The sequence below is a fragment of the Vipera berus genome (assembly GCF_964194415.1).
Source record: "Vipera berus genome assembly, chromosome: 14".
Lineage (NCBI taxonomy): Eukaryota > Metazoa > Chordata > Lepidosauria > Squamata > Viperidae > Vipera > Vipera berus.
Window position 1 is genome coordinate 14,083,185 of NC_138217.1, and position 21,431 is coordinate 14,104,615.

The 21,431-nt window shown below is 56.6% G+C and overlaps 1 protein-coding gene across 2 annotated transcripts in view; it reads left to right on the plus strand.

The window, feature by feature from the left end:
• The window catches only part of MYO18B (myosin XVIIIB), a 39,386-nt gene extending 26,208 nt beyond the window's left edge, over positions 1-13,178 (plus strand). Inside the window, exons 34-42 of one of the 2 annotated variants that reach the window (XM_081338791.1) lie at positions 2,547-2,660; positions 2,740-2,856; positions 3,376-3,459; positions 3,748-3,885; positions 3,967-4,152; positions 6,275-6,408; positions 7,802-7,975; positions 10,612-11,840; positions 12,856-13,178. In XM_081338791.1, coding sequence (XP_081194917.1) covers positions 2,547-2,660; positions 2,740-2,856; positions 3,376-3,459; positions 3,748-3,885; positions 3,967-4,152; positions 6,275-6,408; positions 7,802-7,975; positions 10,612-11,839 — 2,175 coding nt within the window. In that variant the 3' untranslated portion in view covers position 11,840; positions 12,856-13,178. The remainder of the gene's footprint in view (positions 1-2,546; positions 2,661-2,739; positions 2,857-3,375; positions 3,460-3,747; positions 3,886-3,966; positions 4,153-6,274; positions 6,409-7,801; positions 7,976-10,611; positions 11,841-12,855) is intronic. The other variant, XM_081338792.1, reaches the window with a different exon arrangement.
• The last annotated feature ends 8,253 nt before the right edge of the window (positions 13,179-21,431 follow it).

Here is a 21,431-nt window from a genome sequence, read left to right on the forward strand (position 1 = left end):
GCCTTCCACTGCCTTTCAGGAGAGACCCTGAACTGAGCTTTTCCAAACTTGCCAGTGCTACACTGTAATGCCTGTGTCTTCTCAATAGGGGTCACTGCAACGCAGTGTGCATAGCTAACCGTAGGAGGACCCGCAGGGCAGCAGCCACTTGGGCCGCTGGGGGCTTCTCTCCTGAACGGTATCCCGGTCAGACGCCGTCGCCCAGTTTCATTGGATGAAACCCCAAGGACTCTCTTTCTGATTGTTGTTGTTAGCTGCGAAGTCGTGTCCGACCCATCGCGACCCTATGGACAACATTCCTCCAGGCCTTCCTGTCCTCTACCATCTTCTGGAGTCCATTTAAGCTCACGCCTACTGCTTCAGTGACTCCATCCAGCCACCTCATTCTCTGTCGTCCCCTTCTTCTATTGCCCTCTTTCTGATAGGTGCCTTTAAATCCCTGCCATTGGGTGTTGCGGAGATAGCCTGTCCTCATTTGTCCAGGTGGGGATTAGGGGCATACTGCTCCTGGACGTGGAAGATCTACTTATTCAGAAGGGGGGAGATGAAAGGCCCCATCATAGGTCTGACTGTTGCTGTATAGTCTCAACTTGCTGATGCTCAGGATCGTCCCCTTTTCATGCCCTCTAGACAGGCAGTGCCGGGGAGGGAGGTGCAGGCAGCAGCCCCTCTTTCGCTGGGCATGAGAAGGGCGTGAATTTCAGGGCCCCCACTGGGGGGATCGGTTTCTCCATTCCACCATCCCTGGTTGGTTGAAGCAGCAGGGAAAGGGAGGGGTGTGGGGGGGTGGGATGGCTGGAGGGTGAGGCGCTGAAGGAACCCCCCACCCCCCACCCCCCTGGGCTGCTGCGAGGATTAAGAACCAGCCCCGGAGGTGCCTTCCTCCCATTCCCAGCAACGTAGCCTTTGGAGAAGGGAGCCTGGTCAGCAGGCAGAAGAGGCATGGAACAGATGGTAGCGCGCTGCCAACTTAACACGTTTGATCTGTTCATACATTATTTATCATTTTTGATGGGAATTTCAGTTTGTTTGCTCCCAAATGGGAAAAATTTATGCAGATTTTTTTTTAAAGGAGGAAGCAGAACAGGCAAATGGAGGGCTGGGAGGGAAAGGGGAGGGGGGACGAAATCAGGAGTGGCAATCAGGCCTTAGGAGCTCCGGGGCTTATAATCTAAATTGCGGGTGCAAAATGAGAGTGCTGCTCTGTGTTGTTACAAATCTGTTTCCCCTCACAAATTGGAACAAGCAAGACTGGAAAGCAGAATCTTTAAATAAAACTCAGCGGGTTGCTGGGACTTGGCCACGGGCATCCAGCCGTGCCAGCTCTTGGATTAAAAGGGTGAAGCCACCTCCAGGAGAGTCCCGGGGGACAGGAAGGAGCTGCTTCCAATTGGCCGGCTGGCCGGCGCTTGGGCATGGTTCACCAAGGGCCAAGAGGGCCACGGATTTTATTCCAACAGTAGCCAGCCAGCTTCCTTTCAGAAAGACCCCATGCAGTCTTCCCCCTCTGGAAATGGGGAGGGGGACAGCTGGCTTGGCCAGTAAGTGTTTGGGGCTTCTTATATTTATATTATATTTATATTTATTATATTTTTATACCGCCCTTCTCCCGAAGGACTCAGGGCGGTGTACAGGGCAATAAATATAAAAACGGAATACAAAAGTTAAAAAATGATTAAATATTATGCCCAAGTTTAAAACAGTAATTAAAAACATATTAAAACCCCAACCCTAACCCATCAAACCAGGTCAGACTGCTCGAATAAATAAGTTTTTAGATCGCGCCGGAAGGAGCGAAGGTCGGGGGCCATCCGGAGCTCAACCGGCAAGCGGTTCCACAGGTCTGGCGCGCCCACAGAGAACGCCCTCCCCCTAGGGGCCACCAATCGACATTCTTTGATCGGAGAATGCACCTTCCCTTCTTCTGCACTTAGAGCCTGTCCCCACCTCCCGGTTGGCTCTGCGTGGACCAGTCCTCTTTCTGCCCTGTCAGGGATCAGCTCTGCCTCATTTTCCCTGCATGGAGAGATCTGGACTGTGGGGCAGCCCAACGGGGCTCATGGGGGGCTCCCTCCAGACTTGCCAGCTCCATGCAAAATCCTCTGACCCAGGGATGCTCTTTGCTGGCAGCTCAAGGTGCTATCTCCCTTGCAGAATTTTCTGCTGCTCTTTCAATCCCCGTTATTTAGTCGAGGCTGCTTGAGAAACAATCGTTTATAAACTCTGCCTTGCGAATTGCTTTAATCTCTGCAAATTGGAGGAGGTTCACCTCATTGGCTAATTAATGAGCCCGGCTCTTCAGCTCAGCTGCTGTGAAAGAAGCTGTATGGCAGCTGGAGCGTGGCCCCATTCCTCCTCCTCTGAGGTGCTCCCACCACCCAGGCAGGAAGAGGAGGAGGAAGCCTCCCCCCAGGGTCCCTTGCACCAGGGGCTAAAGCTGGATGTAGCTGTGTGAGAGCCAAGGGGACACCAGCAACAACAGAGGGTTGTTTAAAAGCTGGCGGAGTCCAGCGTCCACTGATGCCCTTTCCTCCCTGCTCTGCCAGTGGGAAGACAGCGCAGCCAGGTGTGCCGAAGCCCAGGAGTCTCAGAAGATGCTGTCATTCGAGGTGGAGAATTTGCACTCGGAGCTGGAGACGGCCACCAGGAACAAAAACTTGGTACAGAACTCGATAATTGCCTCCCCCCTCTGCCCCAATGAGAAGCCCCTGCCTAGAGGACTTGCTGTGTTTTGTGCAGGTGGACGAACAGCTGTACCAGCTGCAGCACGAGAAGGCCGACCTGCTCAAGCGCATCGAGGAGGACCAGGAGGATCTGAACGAGCTGATGGCAAAGCACAAGGCCCTGATTGCACAGGTGAGGGGGTGGGCAGAGGAGCCCTCCCTCCTGAAGGGGGTCTGGCCTCACCCCCTTTCTTCCCCTCCCTCCAGATCACCAGGCCTTCCGCCATAGACCCCATAGGAGCTGGTGCTCCCACCTGCCCACAGAGCCCCCTCCCTTCCCACTTACCACCTTTCCTTTTCTGAGAGTGCTGCTGTAATTGAGCAAACTACACAACGGGAAGCTCTGTGTTTCCAAGGCCTCCTTCTCCAAAGCCAGACTCTGCCAATGTTTCCCCCCCCCCACTGCTCAGAGAAAAGGCCAGGCTGAAGGGAACATCCTGGTGGGAAGCAGGGTTGATGTTGCTGGCCAGCTCTCTGGTCAGTGGCCGTTATGGCAACCACGTTCTGAGGTGTGCTTGGAGAGATTGCCTGCCCTTGCCAAGGGTCAGCCAGCACGTCCTCCCTGTCGTGGGGCTCCCGCCTGTGACCTGCCCCCCTCCCGGCCTTCCACCCGGGGCTGCTCTGAGGCCTTGGCTTCTCTTCCTGCTTGCAGTCGGCCACAGACATCGCCCAGATCCGAGAACTGCAGGGGCAGCTGGAGGAGGTGAAGAAGGAGAAGCAGGGCCTGCAGGAGAGAGTAAGAGCGGGAGCTGCATGCTGGGCGGGGGCGGGGGCTGGCCAGGAGGTCAGCAGAGGAAAGAAATGCCTTTCTGGAGCCAGGGACCTCTCTGAGAGAGGCTGCCAGCCTGCAGTGGTACTAAAATTAGGTGGCGATGGTGTGGGGAGGACCCTGTCTGCTCCGTCCTGGTCCACGGATTGATGGAGCTGTAACTTTTAATGGTGCTTTGCTGCAAGACCCCCACACACCAGAGAAGTGTGTTGGGGGGGGGGACAAGGTCCACCTTCCCTTCTCCTCTGCAAACAGCTGCAGGCGGCCCAGGCCAGGCTCTCCTACCTGGAGCAAGCGATGGTGGAGCGCTCCATCGTCAGTCGCCAGGAGGCCCTGATCTGCGACTTGGAGAACAAGATGGAGTTCCAGAGCATCCAGGTCAAGCGGTTTGAGGTACGGCGCTGGTGATATGGGGAGGGGCTCCCTGGACAGGCTTCGCTCAGCTCCCCTGAGGTGGCCATCTGGCCCCCGCAGGTGCTGGTGCTCCGTCTCCGGGACAGCGTGATCAGGATGGGAGAGGAGCTGGAGAAGGCGAAGGAAAGCGAAGCGCGCGAGAGGGAGAACGCCCACTACTGCCGCCTGCGGCTGGAGGAGATGAAGGCCGACATGAGCGAGCTGGCGCAGAGGGAGCTGGAGGCCAGTCGCAAGCGGGTGGACCTGGTGAGAGCAGTGGGGGAGGGGCGGTGGTGTCCGTGCGCGGGAGGCCTGGCCTTGACGCAGAGGTCTTGCAATGTGCGCTGCCTTTATTGACTTGAAAAGCTAAGATCCCTTTTCCTTAGCAAACAAACACAGAAATCGTGGTTTGTGCCTGTTACGGTCTGCAGCGAGGGACTTCCTTCCCTCCCCATCTCACCTGAGCCTTGAAAAAACTGGGCCCTTTCTCATTTCACCGGCAGAGGAAGATCGAGGGCGATAGAGCGAAATCCCAGGACATTCAGTGGCAGAAATAAAATGAATTCAGACAATTCAGATCTGCAGGAAGAGAGGCTGTCCTCGCCTGCCGAGGACACGGCGGGAGCCGAGCCGGGAAGGGAGTTGGGCCACGGCTCCCTTGACCGTTTCTCCAAATTGGTTCTGGTTTTTCCACCCGGCTGGCTGCAGCTCAGCCTCCTGTTTGCTGCTTTATGGTTATTTCTGTAGGTAGGTTGGCTGTGAAAAGAGGGTGTCTCCTTCAATGCCCACTTCAAAGGTTCCTGTGCTGCTCTCCTCCCCCTCCCCCTTTCCAGCTTCCTCTTGGACTGCTGAGGTTCGGTCTAGGAGCTCGATTAGTGCACCAACAGAATTGATGGTCTTTAAAAAAATATAATTGAATTGTAGATGGGATTGTTGAAGAGATTTTACGTAAGACACAGGCCCAGTCTTGCTGTCGAGGTTCAGAAGCTATGAAAAATCCTCCTCAACGAAATAATCGGTCCGTAAGTGGAAACAATGATGCTGCCAAGTCTCCTTCATCAAAGGGAGGAGGTCTCTGCCTTGCTCCTTCGGGAGGGGGGGGTTGGCCTCCCCACTTCTTTAATTAGCCATTTTTCACTGTCTGGAAGAAGGCAGATAGCAGAGTTTAAGATCTGTCTGTGAATTACTGGGTATTTTTTAAAAAAATAATGGCATTTATTTTAACAGAATAAAACATAGCAAGGAGTTTGAGAGAGGGTGTGCTCTCCACTCCATTTGCCCCTTGGAAATATGAAACTCGGGTTGCCCTTCAGCCTTGGCCTACCTCACAGGGCTGTCGGGAGGAGGCAGCGGGTGGGGGGAGGGAAAGGCTCACCTGCCACCCTCAGAGCTCCAAAGGGAGATTTTGAGCAGGTTCAAGATTTCAGGGTGTGCTTTAAAATAGCAAAGGGCAAAAAAAGAGAGGGAGAGAGAAATATATCTTTAGAAATGTGCAATTATGCCCGCCCCCTCGCCCGTCTCCCTGTCATCGCACACGTGTATCTTGATGCGTTGGCATTAAAATATCTCTCCGCATGCCGAGTTTCCAAACCACCCACAGGAAACAGGAGCCACCTCTTTCCGATTCTAAGCCCTGAAGCAGCCACAACCAGCAACGCAAAACCGCCACAAGTCCTTCCCTGGGTGACCTGTCGCTCCCACTTTTTCCTTCCAGAGCAAGTGGGGCCCTGGTCTTCCGCATGGCCCACTGGTTGCATCTGCCTGCCTTTCGTGGAAGGACACTGGCTGCTCCCTCCCACCGTTGGGCTGTTCTGCAACCGGCAGGCCCCCTGCGGGGTTATTCTTCTTCCGCACTCTGCATTTCGTGGGCTTCTGTTTCCATTTGACTCATCCAGCCCACAAACCCCAGGCCTTCTCTGATTTACTCTCAGGCTTTCACGGCCAGGCCTGCTGCTCTTTGTCGCCTCCGTGATGATGATGATTTGATTGCTGGCAGCTTCAATCAAGAGGGATTGCTGGCCCCCCGACTGCTCTTTTGCAGGGTGGGAGGGGTCGGCCAAGTCCCATTTTCTAAGGATACAAAACGGGGTTCAGTTGATGCAAATGCAAGAGAGTTCCTTGTTCTGAAAAGCTTTGGCCCAGCGGTGCCAGCGGGTGCTGGAGAAACAGCCGGGTTGATGTGGCTGCTTCAGGGTAGAGCAGACTCACCAAGGGGCTTGTGCAAACCAGCCGTGTTGCTTCGCTTACGGTCAGCATTGGGGGGACTCAGAAAATGGCTTAATGCAATAACTGAGTTAAGGCTATTGAGAGTCCTGTGTTGTCTCCCCGCATCCATCACTGAAATAGCTTTCAAGGCCTTGCCCCCTGAATCCCCCTCCCGTTACCCCAGGAGAAGCAAGTGGACGAGCTCTCGGCGGTCAGGCAGACTCTGCAGGCAGACCTGGAAACCTCAATCCGGCGCATTGCAGACTTGCAGGTGGCTTTGGAAGAGGTGCAGTCGAGCGATGAAGGCGAGACGGAGAGGTGAGTGCGCCAGAGGCCGGCCCTGCTCCAGCTCCTCTGTCCCTGAAGTCGTCTGGGCAGCTTTTACCCCTTTCCAGCCAGAGGTTGGCCTTTGCCCAGCTGCCCACTTTCCAAGGTCCTTTCGGCTACTCGGCCAGAAAAGCTGGAAAGCCGAAACAGGGCCCGGCTGAACCGAGAGACTTACAGCACCATGGACAGAGCCCGGAAGGCAATTTCCCTGATGCTGCAAGAACCCCAATGGTGACCCCCGCCACTTGCTTTTGGGGAAGGTTTGATAACTGGCTCCAGCATCTAGACCAGCTGGGCCCTCCCTCCCAGCTGAATCTATCATGCAGCGAGTGGCCCTCCTTTGTTCTGGACAGGTCTCGCTGGGAGGTCTCCCTCATCCTGGGATCTGTGGGTTTAGCCGTGGAGTTGGGTCGCATCATGCGTACACCCAGGCAATGCTTGGCTGGCCCTGATTGTCTTGCTTCAAGGCCTCTGATTAATGCTGAGCTCCGTTGCAACATCCTTTGGCTTGAGGCTTGGCCATTTTCGCCGCAGCAGGAGACTTGGGGAAAGGGGGCCCAAACACAGGGCCTCTCTCACCCCTTGCAGAGTCAGGCTGCCTCTCCTCCTCCTCAGTGGCCCCCACCTTCCTGTTCTCCAGCTCAGCTCGGGGTTTGTGTGATGAACAGGAAAGGGAATTGATCTCAGGAGCCAAACCCACAAAGGGTCCTTTTCAAAAGCAGACAGCCTAGAGTGACACAAAGAGAGAGAGAGAGTAAAGACTGGGCTGATTGTGATCTGGGCCTTGCTGAGCTGCTGAGCATGACTGAAATGGAAGCCAGGGAAAAGGAACGGGGGGGGGGGGCAAGCACTGGCCTCCCTCCTCTGCCTCCATCAGAGCAGCTTAAGCAAAGTCCAGCAACAAGACAAGGGGGTGACTTGGAGCCAGGGGCAGGGGAAGAAGGGAGGATTGCAAAAAAATATGGGGGCCTTCATCTCCCAGAATTCCCCAGCCAGCATGAGGGTGGTGGTCTCAAGTGACACAGCACGCTGCCTGGGGAATTCTGGGAGATGAAGTTCACATGGCTCAAAGTTGCTGAGGTTGAGAAACACGAGTGCAGATGTCCAGATGTTTGTGAGCCTTTTGCCCAAAAGCCCCTCCCTGCCCACATCTTGGACTCAGGAACTTCATAATCACAATAATGCATTAAATGTGTGGAGGCGAGCGGCTCTTTCAGATGCTGCAGGGTCTGGGGTTACCTCCGTGTACAACCCTTCCCTGCTGTACCTGTCGGGGAAGAGCCGTGTCTCCTCGGAGAAGGCCTCCTCCTCCTCCTCCTCCTCCTCCTCCTCCTCCTCCTCCTCCTCCTCCTCCTCCTCCTCCTCCTCCTCCTCCTTCTTCCAGGGAGAGCCAGATGAGTCTGGCTTCAAGTTCATCGCTGAGCTTAAATCTGGAGTCCGAAGGAAGCGTCCGGTCGTGGCTGGAGACGGGGTCAGGTTGGACGTCCCCATCGGCTCCCAGTCTGGCTGGAAGCAGCTCTCAGCTCTCGGTGGAGGGCCGGAGCCTCCCGAGCCTGAGGTGAGAGTCATTTTGCTCTCCGGCCTCTGCGGCCCCTGAGCATGGGGTCCCACAGCCTGAATCAGTTTTAAGAAGCCTCAGTTGGATTTTCCCAGCCTCTTCATGACCTTCCTACGACTTGCTGGGCTGTGAACCATCAGGGAGGGGCTCAGCGTGGGTGCGGAAGGTTTGTGCAATCAGGAGGAGTGGGAGTTCCCAGGTCAGCTTAAAGAGGGGGTGAGTGAGGAGGGAGGGCCCACAGGAGCGATTTTCTGACATTGTAGGGGACATTGTGGGGCCCGGGTGGGAGGGCTGGAAGGTGGGAAGGCTGCAGGGGCCATGTGGTGGAGGGCAGAGCATCGAGCTTGGGAGGGTCCCCCAGTGGTTGGAAGAAAGAGCAGAAAACTTCTAGGCTCGGTTTGGGGAGAGGCGGCCGCTGACTGGAGGGTCCAGCTTCATCCCTGGGCAGGACAGTTGGGAGCCAAGCAGAGCCAGGCAGAAGCTCCTCCTGGGGGGGGGGCAGCTGCCGCGCCCCCCCATCCTGGTGTCCATCTCCGGCCTTGCAGGAGGCAAAGCAAAACGGCTTTCCAAGCCTCTGGAAGAAGATCTGGTGGCAGCTGGCACATGTGTGCCCGGGATCTTCTGATGCCACTGGAGGGTTGAAGCCGTGTTGTATCCCAGGTAGTGCTGGCTTTTCTCGACAGCACAAACCAGCATCGTTTCAGTTGGTCTGTCCCTCTGCGCAATTACCGCTTCTATCCTTTTGTCTCTGGACATGCTCTGTGCTTCAATTCGAGTACAGATATTATTGCATAAATTATTTCAACTAGCATAAGCATAATAATCATCCTAATTGCTGTGTAATCTTCACTAATTACTGTTGTATGTCATTTGTTTTGGTGCAGATCGCACACTGCAAAAATTCCAGTTGGCTCAGGGATGCTTTCAGATTCTCCCGTTAGAGGCTCCCTTAAAAGCAGGCTGGGGAGGGAAAGGGGGGGCGGAGAGGCAGGGCAGCCTTTTGTTCCTCAACGGGGGAGAGAAGAGCTGCTTCTCACTGGCCAGGAGGGCCAAACGCTGACCTGCATCTCCCCCTCAAAGGCTTGGCTGTGGAGGGTCTCCTTCACCTTTGCCCCAAGGCCCACTCCCTTGGAGGTACCTGCAAGGTGGGGAGGGGTCTTGCTCGGCCACCAAGCCGGTCAGAGGTAGAGGAACAAAGGTTTCTGCCCGGACCAACCTCCCCTCCCCCTCTGGCTTCCCTCCTGCAAGGATTCCCAGTTGCTGGTGGTCTCCCTCAGGGTGGTGGCAGGGGCAAGGGTCCCGGTCCCCTCGCCCATCGGTGGGCGAGCAAGGTGAGATGCCGGTCTGTGAGCCAGGCAGGAGCAGCTTTGCCTTGGCTGGACAGCACCGAGCCCTGGCCTGGTTGGCCTCTGAGTAGGGGTCTCCTGGGCTGCCCATTTAGGGGGGCCGCCCAGGGCAAGTGTTTTCTGGCTGAGGGGCTCTGGTGGAGGGAGAGCCCTGGGTCTCTCTTCTGCCAAGCCTCCTTCGGTGCTCTCTTTGATGGACTCTGTGTGTGTGTGTGTGTGTGTGTGTGTGTGTGTGTAAGAGAGGCAACAAAGGTGCAAGGAGTTTTTGCCCTGGACCTTCCTGGCTTGGCTAAGCAGAGCGACTGGAGTGGCAGGCTGGAGCCTGGGTGCCTTGGGCTTCCAGAAGGGCCCGGGAGCTCCTGGTCCTTATATGAGGCCTGGCGCCTGAGCCCAGTCCAGGGCCTCTGAGTGGTTCTGATGTCCTTTCACGCCACACTGTGGAACTCTCTCCCACCCACCCCCAAAGACGGTCCAGGCGCTGTGGGAGATGGAGGGGCGGGTGCCAATCCAAGGTACCCGCCTTTTCCTGTAAACACACTCTGGGATGCTAAGCAAGCAGGTGGGCAGGATCCGGGCTGTGCCGTTCTTTGGCAAGTGGGCGGTCGGGAAAGCAAGTGAGTCAGGGCGCCAGTGAGCAGCCTTCCAGGGGAGCTGGGCGGACGAGCCGATGGATCGAGAGGTTGTCTCGAGAGAGATTTCATTTCAGGGCAGCCTGGCTGTGGTCTTGGCTCTGCAGATTACAAGCTGTGGAATGTTGCTATGGCAATGGCATCCCTTCTCCTTAGCCAGAAGGGTTTATTTCTGCCAAGCTAAGTGTTGTTAAAATGTGTATTTCTGAAAACAGAGCAGAAATTGGGAAAAGGGAAGGAACCCTATGCAATTTTTCAGCAGGACCTTTTTCACTTCTCACTCCATTTGAGAGGCTTTGGTGTTGCCGGCCTCCCAGCAAAGGGCAAAGGAGAAGAAATAGCCCAACTCCCTGGCAAACTCAGTTTGGGATCCCCACCGTTCAGGCCCATGCCGGGGGGAGGGATTCAGATCGCCATTCTGGCAGTCCGGGGGCTTTTCTCTCCCCGGTTGGTCCCGCAGAGCCGGAGGGAGCAACTGGCCTTTTCCAGCTGCGACCCAAGCCTGCGTCCCACCAGCTTCTCTAATCTCAGATTTTAAGTGTAAATACCTATTTCCTGTGTGGACCCTGGGCGGTTGTGTTTTCTCAGCTCCGCTGACTGTGGTGTGAAGCTTTGGCTTAGCATCCAGCTCAGGGTTTCTTGTCCAACTCTTTCCTCGTAGGGCGAAGAAAGAGCAAGAGAGAAGCTGGCAGTCGACGTCCTTGCTAAGTGCGCAAAGGAAGGGCCACGGACGGTGTGGAGGAGATCCGGAAAGCCCTTCCCTTGGCTCTCTGAGGCGTGACTCTGGGCGGCCCCAGGGGGGATCTGACAGCGCCCCCCAGTCAGAGGCTGCCTCCCTCTCCACAAGGAGGCCGGTGTCCTCTCCAGCCGCCGCTGAAGAGACGCTTCCTCTCTCTCCCTCCCCAAGCAGAAAACTCTCTCCTTTGGCGGCGTCCTCTGCGCTCTCCGAGTACGTGGAAGGGCTGCGGAGGGAGCGACTGAAGGCCCAAGCGCCCCTGGAGGAAGCCTCCTCCTTGCCCATTTACCAAACAACCGGGGCTCCCTTCCTCAGGAGACGCAGCACCCTGAGGGATAACGAGGACTTTCAAATCAACCTGGAGGAGCTTGGTGCGAACCCCGGAGTTGACCTGGTCCCTTCCTCCAGTCTGAGAAGCATCTCGCCGGATTGTGGGCTGCGGCCGTCCTTCTCCCCAGTTCTGAAAAGGGCCTCCCGGTTTGGCTCCTTTGACTCCCTGGGGCAGAACACGGAGGACCCTTACGCCAAAGTTGCCTCTCCGATCCTGGGTGGAGACGTGGTCGGCCCCTCACGGCCGAGCCCGTGGAGAAGCTGCCTGGAGCCCTCCTTGGAAGAAAGCCTGGATTTCGGGAAGGAGCCCCTGACGTTCCAAAGCAAGAGGCTGGGGGAGATTCCGAGCGAAGGAAAGGGTCCATTTCCTTGGAAAATACCAACACTAAGTTATGAGCGGAAAACAGATGCTGACTTGGATGACTTCCTGCCTGCCATCCGGAAAGCTCAGTCCACCAGTAGCCTGTCCAGAGGCCCCAAGGCGAGGAAGGGTGGACAGCGGCCCCCCAGTGTCCATTTTGAAGACCACATTGCCCCTCAGCGCACTTTCTTATCTGAGATAAAGACCGTTTTATCCCCACAGTGGAAACCTAAGGAGGAGCCCGGCGATCTCTCCGACTCCGACTCCTCTTCTTCGGGCTCGGCGGTGTCTTTCAAAAGCGCCGACAGCATCAAGTGCCGGCCCAGAGTCCGAAGGCAGGAAGGGGAAGGCTGTGTGGGCCAAGGGAGCGCGGAAGGGGTGAAAGTTGACCCACGGTCCGAGGCAGAAGGGAAGGAAGACGACGTGACCAGCATCATGATGAAATACCTTGGAAAAGAGTAAGGTAATCAGTCAGTCCTGCTCGGGCAGCGTCGGCTTCAGCCATCGCCAGGTGCTGAGATGGGTGGACTGTCCAGACGGAGCTGGCTGTGCCTTCTCCTTGCAGCCCTAGGGGTGGAAGGGCCGGCCAGCGGAGATCCCTCGTTCACACCACCGTCCTGCGGCTAGTTTGGAGGCGGCACAAGTCATGCTTTGCGTGATGACGTTGCCTGGCTTTCCTAGGACCGCCCACCCCACCTTAAGGTCAGCTGAGCCATTTCCCCCGACTGAGACCCAGGACCAGGCCTCTTTCCTCAGCCATAGATGGGGAAGTCCTCACCAACTCTGGGGGCTCCTCGGCTGTCGTGAAAAGAGCCCCTCTGCAGCTCTGGCAACTCGCCCCTGGACACGCAAGCAGCTTCTGGCTCCTCTTAGCGTGGCTCTCCCCTCTTCTTGGGGGTCTGACAGCTGTCATTCAGCCAGCCAAGCTCTTAGGATGGGCTGCTGCCTGTCTCTCATGCTTTCCCTGCCTGGCCTGAGGAGACAGACGGCCCACCCAGAGACAGAGAAAGCAAGGAAGGACCGGAGGGAACCTTCGCAGCCGTTGCCCTCCTAACTCCATGGCAGGTTCCAGTCTTTTTGCAGCAGCCCCCCCTCCCCCTCCTCCTCCACCACCACCACTTTATTTTGGCCTCCTCTTTGCCAAGTTGGAAGGTTTTGCATTTTGGCCTGTTCCACTGACAAGTCAGCTGATTAAGAGCCAATTAAGAGACTGGGTGGGAGCAGCTCAGCCCTAGCAAGTGTCCTCTTCGTTTATCTGCAAATTGTGTGACGTTTCCAGGGTGGCTTTTACCCGAGCAGGTTTCTCTAATCTGGGGAGTTGGCTTGGGATGTTGGCTGGGCCTGGGAACTGCCCCGGGCGTTGTTCCGAAGCAAGGCAGGCTGAGGGTCTGGATGTGGGGGGGGGGGAGGGTGCCATTCTAGAGGGGGAACTGCAGGCCCAGATTTCCTCTAGCCCGCCCTCTTTCCTTCCTCTTCAGGGCTTCAGCAGCGGCATGAAAAACGGACCTGCAAGCAGGTTTTCTTCTGTGGATGATGACTTCTCCCCCACTGGTGCTGCCAGAACCATAATGCACAACCGTGGGTGTGGGTGTGCCTAGGTGTGAAAGAGACGAATGTGCAGGCCTTCCCTGTCGGGAACCGTTTGAACTGACGCCAAATAAAACATTTTGGTTCTTGGAGAGGAGCCTCGGTGGGTGGCTTCTGTTGGATTAGGCGGCTTTAGGAATATGGGGGGGGGGTTTCTGGGGCTCCGGGAGGCCATGAGTTGGGGTCTGTGGTGGAGGAGGGAGAAGGATGCTGCCGCTGCCCATGTAAGAGGGAAGGAAGCGCCTCTTGGAACAAGGGAGAAAGAGAGAGCCCTCGGCCGGCCGGTCCTCCTCCGGACCCCTCCCTTTTTCCTTCACACACACAACACACACCCGGGGTCCGGCCAGCTGTGCAAATGGGATCTCTGCTTTGCAGCCGTTTCAGGGCTGGGCTGTAGCCGGGGAGTTTTCCTCCGAGGAAGCAACAGGCTGTTTGTTTAACTAGTGTTAGCCCTGAAAATAATGTTTCCGTTTATAGCTTTCTTGTAGGAGGTTAAAAGAATCCCGGAACGTAAAAATAAAAAAGTAACTGAGTGATGGAAAGGAATAAACTCCAGCACAGCCTGGAGGAGAAGCAAAGAAACCTTTTCAGGTATTGTGTGTAAGCGCATCAGTCGGAACTGACATGCGTTGCTAACAGAGGAGGCGTTTATGGAACACGGGAGCCGCGCCTGAGTCACCGCCAGGCGCTCTCCTCGGCTGAGACAAAGAAACGATCCCGTTCAAGCGATTCCCTTGATTCCCCTCCTTTGAGTCAGGAGGGGAGGGGGTCTTGTGGATTCTGCTGCTCCCCCACCTTCGCCCGGTGCAGCTCCAGGCGCTCTGCGTGAGGTTCCTCTGACAGTTATCTCCACAAAAGCCCAGTGGGCCAGGCCGAGACAAGTGGACTGGCCAGCATGACCCAGATGGCTTCTGGGCCTCAGTGGGGCCGGGTGGGGGGCTAGAGCTCCACCGTGAGCCCAAGCAGGGCCCGAGAAGGTCTCCTTTGTCCGTTGGGGGGAGGGAGGAAGGGTGGGGGGGCTGGCTGCAGGGGGGCCTCCCACCCCTGCCAAAGGCCGGTGTCCATCCACTGATGGGCAGGGGCTCCAAAGGGGGACCCTCAGCACTGGAGACCTCGCAGGCGGAATAGCGAATCGGCCCGGATGCGAGGAGACGCCTCAAATACAAATGAGCTCGGAGCCCCATCTCGGCGCAGCCTCTTCAGGCGCTGCCAAGGGCGATTTGAGAGCGGGACTCCAGACCACCTGGAGGCCACCTGAGTGGCACACACACACAGACACACACACACTCAGTGGCACAAAACACACAGCTCTGCGTGTGCCCCTCTTCAGTTTGGCCATAGCTGGAGCCGTCTGGGTAAAGGGGATTGATGCAGCCTAATCACCTCGCCTTCTCCTGGGGACCCCCGCCCTTCTGCTAAGCTGACTCCTGAGACCACAGTGGCAGCTCCAAGCCCCCCCCCAGCATCCCTGTGCCGAGGGTCCCCCTCCTCCCGTTTCATGTCCCTGTTTACATCCTCTTTATGGCTTTATTAAGCTGCTAGCTGTGCTTCAATTAAAGGGGTTGCTTTTTCTGCAACTGTAAGCACATTTCATCAGAATAAATGTCATTTGTTAGGCAAAAGTGGGGGGAGGCTCTTGACTGCAGCTGCTGAGGCAGGGAGACTGCTGAACGGGCCCCCACTCCTCTGGGGCTGATGCTGAGATTCCCCTCCCTCTGGAAAACCCTCTGCCACAGGACAACTTTGAGCACAACTGTCCCCAGGCAGGTAGAAGGCAGGGCGAGCTCAGCTTCCCCCCACCCCCCATCTCTGCCCAGGCCAGGAGAGTCTTCCACAGTGCCGGATTTCCCCCCTCCCTCCTCTTATTTGCAGGAGGAGCTGCGAGGGGGGGGGCGAGATGCAGGTAGAGAGGCTTCTGAGGACTGATTCCCAGCTCCCCCACCCCAAGGGTCTGGGCTGTGGCTCAGAGAAAGGTGGGCTTGAGGTGGAGAGGGAGGAGGAGGCTGGCTGATGTGTCAATGCAAGTCTGCCTTGGCCAGACCCAGCCAGGGTCTTTCTCCACCCTCTGGGGGTGGCCCTGCCATTTCCTCCTGCATTTGGATTGCGGAGGGCTCCTGATGCAATGGGGGTGTGGGAGAGACTGGGCTTGAGAAGGCTGGGGAAGGGGGACTGAGCCCCCACTCCTCTGCCTTCCTGAGAGGGGGTGCTAGCTTAGGGTGGCTGGGGTGGGGGCTCCCTCCTTCAAGACGGGGGGGGGGAAGGAGAAGTAAGCAGCTCACGAAGCGGCATCTGCATTCAGAGCCACAGATGGTCCTGGCGGCTGGTAGGGAGACGTGTTCGAACAGTTTGTTCTGAGGCTTGATGGGCTTCGGAGCACAAATTTGGAGGCTTCTCTGTGCCTCTGCAGGGGTGCTAAAAATAGAGCACCCCCCTCGCTCTCCATGAGCAAAGCACCCCCCCATGGTGCTTGCTGGGGGAGGGGACCTGGCGGGCAGCGGGTGGGTCACTCTGGGCAGCCGTCAGTCCTGCGGCCTCAGCTTGGTCCACAGCAGCCATTGCAAGCAGAGCCCCTGCCTGGGAGCCTGGCGCTGAGCCGGCCAGCGTGGCCATCAGCCAAGGGGGCTGAGAAGGGCTGGCAGGTGGAGGGTTCTTTGCGGCCTTTTCATCTGGGCATAAACAGAGGGCCTGGGTCCCTCTGGAGGCAGCCTCCTTCCTGGCTCCCTTCCTTCCAGAGCCTCTGAGCCCATCTTCCTCTGCGGCCACCCGCTGCCTGGCCTGGGCATTAAGGAGGGTCTCTGCTAGGGGGTGCCTTCCCTTTGCCCCCTCCCCAGCCCCACCATTGCAGTCAGAAGCAGGGAAACAAATTCCTCGCTTGTGGCGCTTCTCAGTCCCTTCTCAAGAACAGTTTTGTGTGTGTGCGTGTGCGTGCGCATTCAAGGGCACACTCCTCTCTCTCCAATTTGCTGACCCAAACAGTGTCTATAAACATTTTGTGCAATGCAGCCCCTCCAGGCCGCAAGCCCTCCAGTGGTCTGGATCCATCCCACCAGCGTAGCCCAGCCCAGCCCAGGTATCACAGGTGGGGCAGAGCCATCCCAGGGTCAGCCACCCCACTCTTGGCCTTCCTTCCAACCCTGCTGAATCAGAGAAGCTGGCCACGTTGGCCAGATCCTGGTTGCGCAAATGCCTCGGGATCCCCTCCTCTTCCTCCTCCGTGGCGCTTGAGGCCAGCCTGAAGGAAAAAAGAATCCAAGATGCTCCTTTGTCTTCTGTTTTTTTTAAAAAAAATAAAAGCATTTATTCCACCCTGATGAATAAAACATCCACTCTTGTGAAAGGGAAGCTCAGCCTGCCAACTGATGGGCCCACAGCCAGACCCGGCCAAGAGGCGGCTTGACTTGTGCCAGTGGGGGGCAGAGCTGGCCGGATCTCCTGCCCTGTCCAGACTCGGCTTGCAGGAAAGGAAGCCGGGACGAAGGTCGCTCAGCCTTTGGACAGGTCCAGGCTGGAAATGCATCGCTGCCCCTCATGAAGACCCTCCCCAGGATGTAAAAAGGTGTTCTTCGCATCGCATCCCTGCGGGGGAAGGTGCCTCTGGGTGCTGTTGAGAGGCTCCCAGGTCGTGCCCCCTCTGGCTCCCTCTCTCTCCTGCCCCATTTTGCCCAGGGGTGGGGCAGGATGGCTGCAGCCGTCAAGGAGACAAATGGAGCAACTGAAGCGATGCAGCAGCCTCTTCCCAGGCGGTGCTCAAACAGGCTGAATGGACGGAATACAAATTTGTGGCTCTGAGCTGCTCGCTCGCCTGCCCACTGGGGCTGCTGGGGGGGTGGGTTCAGCAAACACAAAGCCCCCAAAGACGCACACTGCAGCCCTCCTCCACCCACCCAAACATTCAGCCAGCAGTGTGGGAAGGCCAGAGCCCCCAGTTATGTGCTAGACATTGGGGAATGACTGGGTGGGATCTAACCTGAAAGGGGCTGATCCTGCCTGCTCGTGCAGGTGAGGGCCCACAGACTCCTGGGCCACGTGGGGTCTCCAGGATGCCCAGTTCCCCCTCCTCTGGCTGGCTGGCTTCTGAGACACACTAGATGGCTCTTCTTTATTAAATAATTGAAACCAGCAAGCGAAATCCAGGTGTTCGGAGGCCTCCAGTGGATTCCTTGTCCCCTGCTCTAACTGGCTGGGGGTCTGTCCATCCATTGTCTCCCAGGTTGGGGCTGGAGCATGTTCTTTCCTCCTGGAGTGAAAGGGGTCTCTCTCCATTTTCCACTGCAGGAATCATTGATGGAGAGATGGGTGGATCCAGAGATGCATGTGGCTGTTTCCTAGGGTTCACTCCAGAAACCCTTTCATAGCCCCCTCCCCGAGATTCTGCAGTGGTCCTTCCCCCACCTGGTCCTTTTTCCTTGGACCCAGAACGGTCTTTCTGAACAAATATCCCCATTTATATTTTTAGAAGAGGACAACAAAGTGGTTAAGACAATTACAGCAGAGATTCTGCAGCAGTTCACTTGCCATAACAATTAAGCTGATAATGCCAGTGATTACCTTCTTTGCTTCTTGCAGGCCTCTTCCTGGTACACTCTGAATTCTCCCTTTCTTAATAAATTCCAAATTGCAGGAAGACTGCAGTGCCCTGGGGCTTCTCTGCTACAGGGCTGTCTCCTTTCCCTGCTGCGTTCCAGAAAATTTAGGCTAAAAGGGAGATTATAGAGCTGGCTGGCCAGCCTCCCATAGGCTGAATGGAAGGGCTCCCCAGGCCACTGAGCCTTGTTAGCCCCAAAGGGCAGCTGATTGCAGGCAAAGTTCCTCCTATGTTCTGTTTACGGCTCAGTGGTTTTCTGCACCCACCCACTTCAGGTTAACCTGGTGGATGGAACCCAGGATCTGGTGGGATCAACTGTTGGTCACCTGGACAGGCACCCTGATTCCACAAGGTAGGCAGCCTTGACCAACCTGTCTGTAGGTTTTCTTTCCATTTAAAAAAAACACCCACAGGGAATCACATTGCTCCATCTGGTTGGATGGGCCCAAAGTGAGGCTTATCCTAGGGAAATGTGTCTCCATGTGTGTATGTGTGTGTGTTTTATGTGCAAAACAGAGCACAAGCCTTTGCAGAAGGATGAGAGTGAGGAATAAACTCCAACTGTTATAAATCTCACCTGCTTGGAAATGTCAGGTTTGATTGGAAACATCAGCAAATGACTTGAAATCCAGCCAGTGGCGCGGAGATTAGCCGCTGCTTCATTTTCCCCATGTTGGTGTGATCGAAATGGGTGTGGTAGCCGGTTGAAAAAACATGTGCGAATTCTATGTTGACATGGTTGCCTTAAGATTGTACAACATGGACCGTAGTTAGCTATTAGAAAAATCTCCTGCTAATCCAAAGTGAGGATGGAAGCCCCCCCATCTGTTCCCCAGAAGGGAACGGGGGACAGTCTCTGCTGCCAGGTGCAGGAGGCCTCAAGTCACTTCTGTTGCCTTCAGCCCTCCGAGGCCTCCTGGAAGCCAAGAGACATCCCCCCCCCAGGCTTGGAACAAAACATTATTCCTGTCCAGTCTTTGGGTAGGGGGCACTGGGAAGGGGGGAGCCATCTGGGAGGGGCCCTCTTGTGAGCAGACAGCAGAGCTTGCTGGCCCCTCTCTGTGCAACAGGTGCCAGTCACGGTGGCAGTGATGGGGTTGCCATGGGAACCACAGCCGTACTTGGAGCGGTCCTCGTGTAGCTGCAGTCCCAGAGCCAGCAGAGCTGCCCCACCACAGAGAGAGGCGAGTTGCTTGGTGTTCCCCAAAGTCTCTGCCCAATGCGGGCCTCGGGGGGTATTGGCTGGAGCACGCCCCCCATCCAGGTGGGGGCAGGCTGAGTCCCTGGAAGGTTCTCTGGGGCCTGTCCCAGAGCTGTGCAGCTGCTTTTCAAAAATCCGTGACTTTATTAATTGGTATCGGGGCTTGTTACTTCGATCCCGGCTCTTCTTCCTCTCCCTCTTCCCCATTTGCTGCCCTTGCTGAAGGTGCGGTGCTGCCTGTCTCCGTATTTATAAGCTTTAGATTGGCCCTTTTTGTTAAACAGATTTACAGTCCAGGAGACAGACCAGCGGTGGACGTCAGCCAGCACCGTGTGGCCTGCGGGCAGCTCACGTTAGGAAACGGAGGACCAGAAGGCAGGAAGGCAAACAAACAAGCCCCAACCCGTCTCAGGTTTGAAACGTGATTACAAAACAGTTTTTCCCTCTCCCCCGCCACTTCTCAGCACCAGTCCTGGCTCTGCATATACAGGGCAGAGAGTCAGCATTGTAAAAGAAGCTGCTTACGATTGCAGCTCCTGGTTCCTAGCTGGAAATAAGAAAGACCTAGTTGCTTTGTTCCCCCCACCCCACCCCGTCCGTGTAGGGGCTTTGCCTGGACTCGGTCGTTTGGCACCGGATGTTTTTCACACCCTCCTGCCCGCCCAGCCTTCCTGCTGCTGATGCCTCGGTGCCCTCTGAGCTGGGTTGTTTCCTTGCAGACGTTTCATTACCCAAACTAGGTAACATCCTCAGTGCTAGCACTGCTAGCTAGCTAGTTACCTGGCTTGGGAAATGAAATGTCTGCAAGAAAACAACCCAGCTCAGAGAGCACCGAGAACCCCTCGTTTCAACCCTGAACCGCAAATATTCTTTGTTGGTGCTGGATCCCCACCCCTCTCATCCCCTTCCAGGTGCAGAAAATGGGGAATGGACTCTGCAGCCCTTTGGACGGGTCTGTGACAATTCACTGTGGCCAACTCACCACAGGACAACTCGTTACACTGATAACAAAGAAATGGAATAGAATCATTGCAGAAAGGATGCAAAAGGAGGGACAGAATGAAATGTGATTTACAAAAATTAAAATATTTTTTAAATTTATTTTAAATAATCAGAACTGTTAAATTGTTCCGCAGTGAGTTGGCTGTGGCAAGTCGTCCCATTCCCCTTCGGACTGCCTGGGGGCCATCCTCACCTCAGGGTGCGTTGCCAGGAGAGAGAGGCTCCCACAGGACCAGTCTTTCCCAGCCCCTCCCCTCCTCCTCTCTCCCTCTCTCTCCCTTCTCTTGGGAGGGCAAGAGAGGGGCTAATGGGCCACGTTGAATAGCCAACCAGGCAGGAAAAGGCTTCCCTTTGGGGAAGATGGAAATACCTTTTCCCTGGGAGGATCATCCTGTGCCATTTCCGGTACATTAATTGAAGCCATTTTGGTTTTCCCAAGTATTTGGCGTCAGTTCTTCTCTCAGTCCCTTCTCTATGTGGTTCTCTGCTCCCCCCCCACTTCTTCCTTCATGCCTGATTTTGCCCCAGGCCTTAGTTGCAATTCTGCCCAGAGGGCAGAGGGAAGCCACCTGCCGGAGACCTCCTCTTCATAAGACCCATTAGGGCTGACATTTGCCCACAGGCTTGAAGATTAGGACCTGAGGAGGCCACGCAGGGCCCTGTGGTTAGCAAGCCTGCTCTGTGGCCATGGGGGGGGGGCAAGGAAGGTGTGGTGGGACTGAGGCCCACGGGATGGAGATGAGCAGTTGAGAGGGCAAGTAACGGAAGGAGCCACAGCCAAGCTCCTTCGCCCAGGCCTGTGGCTCTCTGGCCAGAGGGTGTGGGCTTCAGACCCAGGCCTGGGGCCATCCGGATGCTGCTGAACTGCAGTTCTGGGCATCCTCCCCAATGCCCCCCTCAGCCCCCAGCCCCAGCCCCAGCAGCTGACGTGTCTGGTGGTGATTTCCAGGCTGGTTTTTTGGCGCCGGTATGGAAGCCACTTGCCGCGTGTTCTTGTGAGTGGTGTCCCTCTTCCCAGGGCTCCTTATAGGTTCAGAACTTCCTTGTGGTCTCTCATCCAGCCCTGCTATGTACTTCTGAGGCCAGCTGTGGTGACCTGGAACCTTCTTTGGGTCTCTGAGTGGGGAGATTTCCCCGGAGTAGAAGCTTTGGTCCTGTGTGGCCACAGCTGCCTTTGCTAAGCGCCTTCTGCTCGCAGCCCACGGGAGGGAAGTGGGGGCCAGCCGGGCTTTGGGGACCATCGTGGTCACAAAGACCCACCTCTCCTTTCCAAGGGCCTTGGGGAGGGGGGAGGCCGGCTGTCAGCCTCAGCCCAGGGAGTGAGAAAGGGAAAGGGGTTTCTCCTCCTCCGCTCTGCGCCCCTACCTCGAGCAGAGGGTTGAACTGCGGCAGCGGGCGGGGCTCGGTACACTCAGCACGCGCTCAGTGGCATTCTTGCCTCTTCTTCCTCAGACCGGATCAGTCGCGAAAAGCTCCGGTTCGGCCCCGGCTTTTTCCTGCGGGGCGGGCAGGAGGCGGGGCAGAGCGGCAGCCCATTGCTCCCCCCTCCCGCAGCGCCAGCTCGGATTGGCAAAGGAGGGGCTTCCTTGCCGCGGCCGCCACCGCCACAAGCCGGGCTGCGCGAACAGGGAGCGGCCGGTCGGAGAGCAGCTCGTCTCGAGGAGCGGGATCCCAGCACC